Consider the following 10,000-nt stretch of genomic DNA (forward strand, 5'->3'; position numbering starts at 1 on the left):
ATAAGTGGATTAAAAGATTAACAACAAGATATGAAGTGAGTAGAAAAGTGCCAGAAGACAATAGAGAATAAAATTTTTTTTTCGCGGCGGTGGTGGGGTTCGAACCTGCGACCTTATTGGTACGACAACTCCGCCTGGCAGGTGAGAGCGTGGCTCTACCGTGTGAGCTATCCACGAACACAAAAATATTCGTTTCAAACCCAAAGTCATTACTAGATCCCTCTCTCACCCACTTCTTGAGACCGCCGATTCGTTCGTACACCACCATCGCGAATAATTTTGACCAGCAGTTAAGCTTAATAGCCAATATTCTCAACACAAACATATAACATAGAAACGATTGAGACATTGAGTATGCTCCGGTGTATGGGGTGAATTTTTAATTCAGAAAAGTGAGTGGAGCAGGCACTTATGTTGGTAACAACAAGATATGAAGTGAATAGAAAAGTGCCAGAAGACAATAGAGAATAAAAAAAATTTTTTTCGCGGCGGTGGTGGGGTTCGAACCTGCGACCTTATTGGTACGACAACTCCGCCTGGCAGGTGAGAGCGTGGCTCTACCGTGTGAGCTATCCACGAACACAAAAATATTCGTTTCAAACCCAAAGTCATTACTAGATCCCTCTCTCACCCACTTCTTGAGACCGCCGATTCGTTCGTACACCACCATCGCGAATAATTTTGACCAGCAGTTAAGCTTAATAGCCAATATTCTCAACACAAACATATAACATAGAAACGATTGAGACATTGAGTATGCTCCGGTGTATGGGGTGAATTTTTAATTCAGAAAAGTGAGTGGAGCAGGCACTTATGTTGGTAACAACAAGATATGAAGTGAATAGAAAAGTGCCAGAAGACAATAGAGAATAAAAAATTTTTCGCGGCGGTGGTGGGGTTCGAACCTGCGACCTTATTGGTACGACAACTCCGCCTGGCAGGTGAGAGCGTGGCTCTACCGTGTGAGCTATCCACGAACACAAAAATATTCGTTTTCAAACCCAAAGTCATTACTAGATCCCTCTCTCACCCACTTCTTGAGACCGCCGATTCGTTCGTACACCACCATCGCGAATAATTTTGACCAGCAGTTAAGCTTAATAGCCAATATTCTCAACACAAACATATAACATAGAAACGATTGAGACATTGAGTATGCTCCGGTGTATGGGTGTGAATTTTTAATTCAGAAAAGTGAGTGGAGCAGGCACTTATGTTGGTAACAACAAGATATGAAGTGAATAGAAAAGTGCCAGAAGACAATAGAGAATAAAAATTTTTTCGCGGCGGTGGTGGGGTTCGAACCTGCGACCTTATTGGTACGACAACTCCGCCTGGCAGGTGAGAGCGTGGCTCTACCGTGTGAGCTATCCACGAACACAAAAATATTCGTTTCAAACCCAAAGTCATTACTAGATCCCTCTCTCACCCACTTCTTGAGACCGCCGATTCGTTCGTACACCACCATCGCGAATAATTTTGACCAGCAGTTAAGCTTAATAGCCAATATTCTCAACACAAACATATAACATAGAAACGATTGAGACATTGAGTATGCTCCGGTGTATGGGGTGAATTTTTAATTCAGAAAAGTGAGTGGAGCAGGCACTTATGTTGGTAACAACAAGATATGAAGTGAATAGAAAAGTGCCAGAAGACAATAGAGAATAAAAATTAAAAAAAAAAAAAAAAAAAAAAAAAAAAAAAAAAAAATTTATTCTCTATTGTCTTCTGGCACTTTTCTATTCACTTCATATCTTGTTGTTACCAACATAAGTGCCTGCTCCACTCACTTTTCTGAATTAAAAATTCACCCCATACACCGGAGCATACTCAATGTCTCAATCGTTTCTATGTTATATGTTTGTGTTGAGAATATTGGCTATTAAGCTTAACTGCTGGTCAAAATTATTCGCGATGGTGGTGTACGAACGAATCGGCGGTCTCAAGAAGTGGGTGAGAGAGGGATCTAGTAATGACTTTGGTTTGAAACGAATATTTTTGTGTTCGTGGATAGCTCACACGGTAGAGCCACGCTCTCACCTGCCAGGCGGAGTTGTCGTACCAATAAGGTCGCAGGTTCGAACCCCACCACCGCCGCGAAAAAATTTTTATTCTCTATTGTCTTCTGGCACTTTTCTATTCACTTCATATCTTGTTGTTACCAACATAAGTGCCTGCTCCACTCACTTTTCTGAATTAAAAGATTGAAACTTGAATAGCAAATTAGGATGGTGTTTTGTAAAATACGGGAAAAGTACTCGTCATATTTATATGAAATTTTACAACCAAAAAGAAGAAATGTTCATGTATTACCTTGTCAGCGACAAAATTTCCACGCCCGGTAGTTTTAGAAATATTTTACTCCAAAGAGTAAAAATCTATTTTTAACGGTCTTCTGGTAATCGCACGAATTTTGTCGCTTGACATAATGTAAAATGACCTTTTTTCCATCTGTGTGCCAACTTTCAGTCATATTCATCGATAAACAGCTTCGTAATTAATTTTTTAAAATAGCATGTACGGAACGGCTTCGTCCCATATTTTGACGCGAATTCGGGCACTTCGTAAGCGAAAAAGAGGCCCAAAGATTTGTGCGGGATAGTCATTGCTAATTTAAAAATTTCGCCAGAAAACTCTTCCATCAAATATCGATCTATCTAATTGACCCACGTCTTGGAGAAAAAAAAACCTCTCAAACCTGGGACTTAAAAAATTCTCAGGTTTGAGAGCTTTGCCAAAATGAGGGTCATTTAAATCGATCGATATTTGAAGGACGAGTTTTCTGGCCAAATTTTTAAATACATGTTTTTTCCAGTGTACTGCAGTTAACTGGTGAAATCCATCTGTCTCCATTAGTCGTTCCTATCAGTCCTGGTCCAATCAAATTGGCCATGTTGTTACTTTTTACAAGTACTTAAGAAAATGAAAAGAGAAGACTTGTGTACTTAAAGTAGTCATTCAGAGCCATTAGGCCCATACAGCCAGATATTTCCCCAGTTTATACAGTGTGAAACGGACAATTACAATTGCTTACTATCCTTTGGATAGGATACTAGTTTATTGCAAAGTACTTTCCACCAGTTGAAATAGAGCCAGCTACCCAATCAGTGCCATGTGGACAGGGAGGTCAAAAGAAAATCTCGATTGGACCCCGGGATCGATCTTCGTCCTTTTGTGGGCGAAGCAAGTGCTTTACCAAATGATCTAACGCGACCCCCTCTGTACTTAACATCCCAGATATAAATATTTGAATAGATGCGAATAGTACAGTACGAGACAAAGCAGACAAAAGTTCCAGAAAAAAAATCATCAAAAAAAAACCCCAAACAATCTTTCTCCATTGCACGTCAAACTGCAGACCATCAGACTGCCAGGCGAAAGTGGCTTAAGTGTACTGTCTTCGCCTCATAACCCAAAGGTACAGGGCTATTTTCCTATTCGTCACCCCTGACCCTACTGAAGTGGGGATTGCGCGGAGGGGGGGGGGGGGTAGAACTGGTCTCACGACAGTTAAGAGAGTTTAGTTGATCATCTACAAAAAAACCCAAAAAACCTGAGCTTTTATATAGGGCAATATCCACTTATTGCGCTCAACTCGCTTTACAAAGCGATCCCAAGCCATCCCCAATACTTAACATGTAGGACGAATCATGACGCCTGAAAAGCGCCGTTGCATATTTTTCCTATAAAGATTACATTGATACGGCCAGATCCCCATTCTACACCTGAGGTCAGTGAGAGAATTTTAGTAATGAGCCTCAATTTTGCGTAGTCAACTACGGGTATGGAACGAGAGTCATAACAAAACAAAAAACAACAACAAAACAAAAACACAAAGTCACACCGGTTTCAATATACCAAAATATAAGTGAAGCATTTCTAAACAGCATCGTATCTTTGCCTGCGCTTAGCGCTGTTATTGATACAATAACATAAGTATCACTAATGACAGTGATTGTCACTTAGAAATGATATATTATTATCCTGGTGGTTGAGAAGATTGTTTTGTTACGAATAATATGAGAACTTCCGAGATGAAGGAGAACTCTACATAGTTTGTAAGTTATTCCATATCTGGTCAGATGGTGTTTTGAACTAATAAATGTCATTTGTTATCAGCATTACATAAAGATTACATTCGACACACGGAGAGTCTAGCCACCTGCCTTGAAATGTGTTTGAGTTCTTCTTGGCCATCTGGTCATTTTAACTTCCGCTATATCTCATCAAAATAATTAACATTAAAGATGTTTTGCGATTTCCTATGTGGTGATGAAACGTTAATGACAATAAACTAAAGTAGCTTCCACCCACAACCAGTCCCCACGAATGCCAGGATTGCCAAATTGACTGTTTTGTTTTTTTCTAAACAAAAAATGCCCATTAAGTCGTGTATTTTTTAAGTCAAATGTCTCAAAACGCTATTGTGTTGCTATAAAATGAAGCTTGAAATTATATTTTCAACTTAGTTTATGAATTTGTGTTTGTGTGTGTGTGTGTGTGTGTGTGTGTGTGTGTGTGTTAAAATAAAGGGCTTTATTGAGGAGATACCAAAGTGAGAAATTAGGAGGCAGACACTGGTGTAAGCTTAAGATCTGAAAAAGTGTGTATGAAACAGTGCCAGACAAAGTAAGAAAGAAAATACAGAAAAAATGCCCCCCCCCCCCCCAAAAAAAAAGACAGTCTTCCTTGACGAATAAAACTGAATTTTTTGATTTTTTTTTCTTTTAGTTTTGTTTCTTGCTTTGCCACTATTTCAGATATTTATTTAGGAGAGTGAGTCTTGTTCCTAAACTTCAACCAAAATTTCCTGATTCTTATCAAGTTGACTTAAACATTCATTCCGACATAGAGCCAAACCGTCCCGACATAATACCATTTGTAGATTCGTCACAAATGTTGTTGGAAAAATGTTACAAAAGTATTATTATTAATGGTGAAATGTACAACATATGTAGTAAAAGTAAATGGTTGATTTTTTCAACCCAATGTCTCTAGTACTCGTAAATGTTTGTATTTTGGTAATTGTTTAAAACTTGTCTTACTGTTGTTTTCGCTGGTGATTACCAGTAATCGTGACTATTTAGTACTGATTTTGTATGTTAATATATTTTTTAAAAAAAATAATATGCGTTTTGATTTTTTTAAACTGTCTAAAACTTCTAAAATGCCACATAGGTTTTTGTTGGCGTTCGTTGATGGGATGTCTTAGAATGTGGCAGTAAAATGTCACATTGGCAGCCCTGGATATAATCTTGAAACTACCCACGTGTTTATTCCTTAATCATTTTTACCTTGAAACAGATTATTTGTCGTTTTGGTGGGCGGTGTTGGTATCGACTACGATAGACAAAGACAAGTAGGACGATTACCGTGGTAATTAACCAGATAATTGTCGTACTCTCGAAAAACAAGTATTTACAAATTTGGTCAGAAAACTAATTCTTCAAATATCGATCGATTTAAATGGCCCTCGTCTTGTCAAATACTCTTAAACCTGAGACTTCGAGGAGTTCCAAGTTTGAGAGTTTTTGTCAAGATGAGGGTCATTTAAATTGAATGACGAGTTTTCTTGCCAAATTTTCAAATACTTGTTTTTCCAGAAAACGGCAGTTGACTGGTTAAACGATGGTTATACAGTAAATCCAAGCTGTTCCTCTTTTTTTTTTATCGTCAGCAAACAGCTTTTCTTTGAGAGATAATTTATTTTAAAAGATAGAATGAAGCTGACATCACTCGGGTCTGTTGTGTTTCTAGCCATCCGTGTGTATGAGTAATTTTTACTCAACTGTATTATCCAGACAATAAAAGTTCATGGTTACACAGAGCTTTGTGTGTTGGTCCGGTACACTTACGGATGGCAATATTGTGAGCTTCTTAGCCAAGCGCATACTATCTATATCACCCCACACACACACACACACACACACAAACACACACACACCGCTCAATCAATCCACACAATAGAAAAAAAAGTCCAAATCATCACATCTCTCAAGGAAAATGATATATTCTAGAACTCCGACATGTGGAGTTTCGAAATCGCATCATAATCTAAACTGATAACGCCCTGTCGTCTCAAGATATGATCTGATATTCACATAAAACTGCATATTATAATAAATCGATGTCTTTATTGTCATTCCTCTTGTTACGTCTGTGCGACATAGGAGCCTAGATCATCTTTTAACCTGAACATTTTTTGGTTAAAATCTCGGAAGGATGCGTCGGTGTCTCATTTCCTTACAGGTACCCGAGCCATCTAGTCTGAAAAGCCACGTCTTCGACGAAGAAATGTTATCCTGAATCCGATATCAATATAAAAGTGCATATATATTGATTTTTTTCATTTGTATTTTATCTCTTTTGTAATAGCTGCCCCACAGAGGGGCTAAATTATTATTTTTGTTGTTGTTGTTGTTATCATTATCATTATCATTATTATTATTATTATTATTATTATTATTATTATTATTATTATTATTATTATTATTATTGTTATTTTGTTGTTGTTGTTTTTGTTCTTGATACTTAATATTTTAAAACCTAGACTGACCCGTCTATTTTCAGCCAAAATACAAGCAGCCGGATTAGTCCCTGTCAAAAATGTGTTGAAAGAACTTGGCGGATGGCCGATGGTTGAAGGACCCAGATGGTCAGAGGGCAAAAGTATTGACGTCATTAAGACAATGGTGGATCTCGCCATGCTCAGCAACAAGCATCTCGTCAACATTTGGGTTTCACTCGATGATAAAAACTCTACTACCAATATTGTACAGGTGGGAAATTTACAATGATTTTCACGACAGTTCTGTGCCTTGGTGATGGTGGTTGTAGAAATTATGGCTTTTAATTCTGATGCCCATTATACTATATTATATACACTATCAAGCGTATTGTCAAATAAATTCCATTGCCAAGGAAAATATACATAATTTATTTTGTTCTATAAGAAATATTATAGAGTTTGTCTCGCTAGTGGATATTTCTAAAGGTGCCATCGTTATGTCCATGGAAAAGGCGACCTATTTTCAATATATCCAATCATTTCTTCGTTTGAATCGTTGAATCCAAATAATCTCAATGCTCACTTTAAATTTACGAAGGGTTAGACCCCAATTTTCCACTGAATAGGCCTCCGAATATTTTCAACATTTTTGAAAGATTGATATAATTTGACTAGCTGTAACATCGTGTGACCTGGTATTCACAGTGTATTTATTTGTTTTGGCCGCTCATATGTGATATTTTTGTCAATCCTATATTTTTAGAAATAATCGAAAATATTTATTAGAGGCAGAGATTGGGTGTTAATCTTTGATATTGACGGTGATTGATATTGATAATTTATTTTGTCAAGAAATAAACAAGAATAGAAAATGAAATTGAAGATTCAATTTGTCGAACAAAGACAAATAATGTAGATGTTTTGGGTTTCCAAACAGAACGACAGAACACGATGAATGAAACGCTAAGGACGAATGAGGGATATGATTTCTTATCTCTCATTGACATTTCTAATTCGTCCATAGTGTTTCATTCATTGTGTTTTGTTGATAAAGGGGGGAACCCGAAACGTCCACATTATCTGTCTTCGTTTAGTACATTGAAGGTTCTATTTCATGTTCTATTGTTGATTTTTTTTTCGAGCTTCAAGCAGCAACAATTTCATTTCTTGTCAAGCAAAATTTTCCCCACCGATGACTGAATGATTGATAATGATTGCATAACTCTGGCACCGGTATTTATTGTGACCGTGAATACAGCAATTTACAAACATAACAACTCTCAACTTGGGTATGAATGAGTATTTGAATATGTGCATTAGTAATGGACACGGTAAGATTGTGAGTACAAAAATAGTGTTTAATAGACCAATTCTACTATGCTGTGGCTTGTTAATGAAATATATAAATAATTATAGAACTCATTGCCCATAGTTGACGTGTACTTGTATGCAGGTCTAATAACCCAAATTGTTATGGGTTCATTGTTGTAATGGAGATACTTTTAAACCAACGCACAAAAGGTATTGTCCATTACAACCATGTTTAAAACAAGCCCATTAATTAATGTGTTCGGGTATCAGGCCTGCAAATTTGTCCACGTTACTTATAGTCAAACCATGAAAACCCGATATTTGCATATATGTATAAGACTGTCCAAAGGTAATAGTTTGTAACATTTCAAAGACATTGATGCCAAGTCCTTTTTTAAATAATTGTGGTAGGATTTCATATTTATATCAATTTTCTAGGTTTATATCATGAAGAATAATTCAAAACTGAGGATCTGTCACCAAAATTAAAGCAATTGTAAAGAGGTGTAAAAATATGGACAAAGTGTTAGCATTGATCTCGATTTTTTAAACCTTTGAACAGCTTTTATTTTTGTGATAGACTCTCAGTTTTTGGATGGTGTTCATCATTCTACCCACAAAAATTGATGAAAACTATTTTTTTTTTTAATTTAACATCTTAATATTGATGGTTTTTTTCTCTGAAATGTTACAAAAATGGCCTTTTTGCCCAGTCTCCTATATTATTTCCTGGTTTATCTCTTCCAACAGTTGGACCAAGGAGACCTAGGCATGCCGTCCAGGGACTATTACCTCATCGAAGGGGCCGGCTCTAAAATCCCAGTGTATGAAAAGTATGCCCGAGACGTGGCCATCATGTTTGGGGCCGACAAGGCCGCCGCCAAGAGAGAAGCCAGGGAGATGGTGGAGTTTGAGATTGAGGTGGCCGAGGTAAGAAAGATTTAAAAATCAATGTAACAAATCGTTTAAAACACGATACACAATATCATAATCCACTGAAATGAACTCCAGAAATAAACACATCAATGGCTTAATAAAAAATACAGAAAGAAGTAAAGATTCCTACAAGAGGTGGGTAGTATTATAATTCTCGTCACCAATACGCGAGAGAGGCCAAAAATCCGTGTAATCAGTTAGACTGAAAGATTCCAAGTGATCGATAACTGGAGGACACATCATGCATATAAATTCACGTCGACCAAATTGTGTTGTAGAATAAATTGGCAAAAGTTAACCCAAGGTCGCTTATCTGCATTGAGAACTCGTTCGAGATTTCAAACACATTTTCAACAATTTTGATTTGGATTCACTTTTCGGCATCTAGGTCATCCCGATAAAACCGTTTGGGACGATGGGTACAGCTGCTGTTCAGCTTAATTATATTGTAATGAACTATTGTAAACATTACTTGATAAAGGAGAATTCATAAAAATGATTTAATTTAACCAACAGATTTTTTACCAATCAAAACACGGGATTTGTGACACGTTTTCAAACTTCTCGGACAAAAAATATATCTAGGTGATTATTTACAACCAATAGAATGGATTATGTTGGCTCTTTGTTCCTATTGCTTAAGGACGCCCGCTCAATCAGACTATAATCTTGAAGATTGCACATAATTCTATGTGTCGATACTATTGATCTGACCTGCAGAATTGGCTAGTATTTTACATACACGCCAAACATCTATAGTAATACCTATGTAGTACGCATAATTTCGCAATCATTGCCATTGTTTAAGGAATAATGACTGTTCGGACTGTCCGAGAAGTGTTGTTATATTCTCTTTCTCTAAGAGTAATTGACAATATCGTCATCGCCCAATGTTGTTTACTCAATGCATCTGACGATTGATTATAAATGTTATGAGATTTTATGAGATTAACAGTAATGACAATACATTAAACGATGGTGCTTTGTGGTCTGGTGATATGACCTGTATATCCCTGGTACGAAACCTGCTCTGGACGAGGCAAAGTTCAGTCATTGGAAAAGGGATTTTACTCACACAATTTAACCGCACTAAGGTGAATGGTTGGTGCCTGATAGTTAACAGCAATGTCTCTGTCGAAAATAAATTGTATTGGCGCCTAAAAAGGCCTATATGTTAAATGCTGCTTATATATAATAGCTCCAAGTTTTTTCATGTTGAATTCAAATTGCATGATCGTGTCT

At 37.0% G+C, this 10,000-nt stretch overlaps 1 protein-coding gene across 1 annotated transcript in view; it reads left to right on the top strand.

The window, feature by feature from the left end:
* LOC144970296 (neprilysin-1-like) overlaps window positions 1-10,000 on the top strand; it is an 84,206-nt gene that overhangs the window by 52,378 nt on the left and 21,828 nt on the right. Inside the window, exons 7-8 of the mRNA XM_078909783.1 lie at window positions 6,574-6,782; window positions 8,573-8,752. Of these exons, the coding sequence (XP_078765909.1) occupies window positions 6,574-6,782; window positions 8,573-8,752 (389 nt within the window). The remainder of the gene's footprint in view (window positions 1-6,573; window positions 6,783-8,572; window positions 8,753-10,000) is intronic.

Source organism: Berghia stephanieae, chromosome 4 (assembly GCF_034508935.2).
Source record: "Berghia stephanieae isolate SIO BIC M18660-M18661 chromosome 4, UCSD_Bste_1.3, whole genome shotgun sequence".
In the NCBI taxonomy this organism is placed as follows: domain Eukaryota; kingdom Metazoa; phylum Mollusca; class Gastropoda; order Nudibranchia; family Aeolidiidae; genus Berghia; species Berghia stephanieae.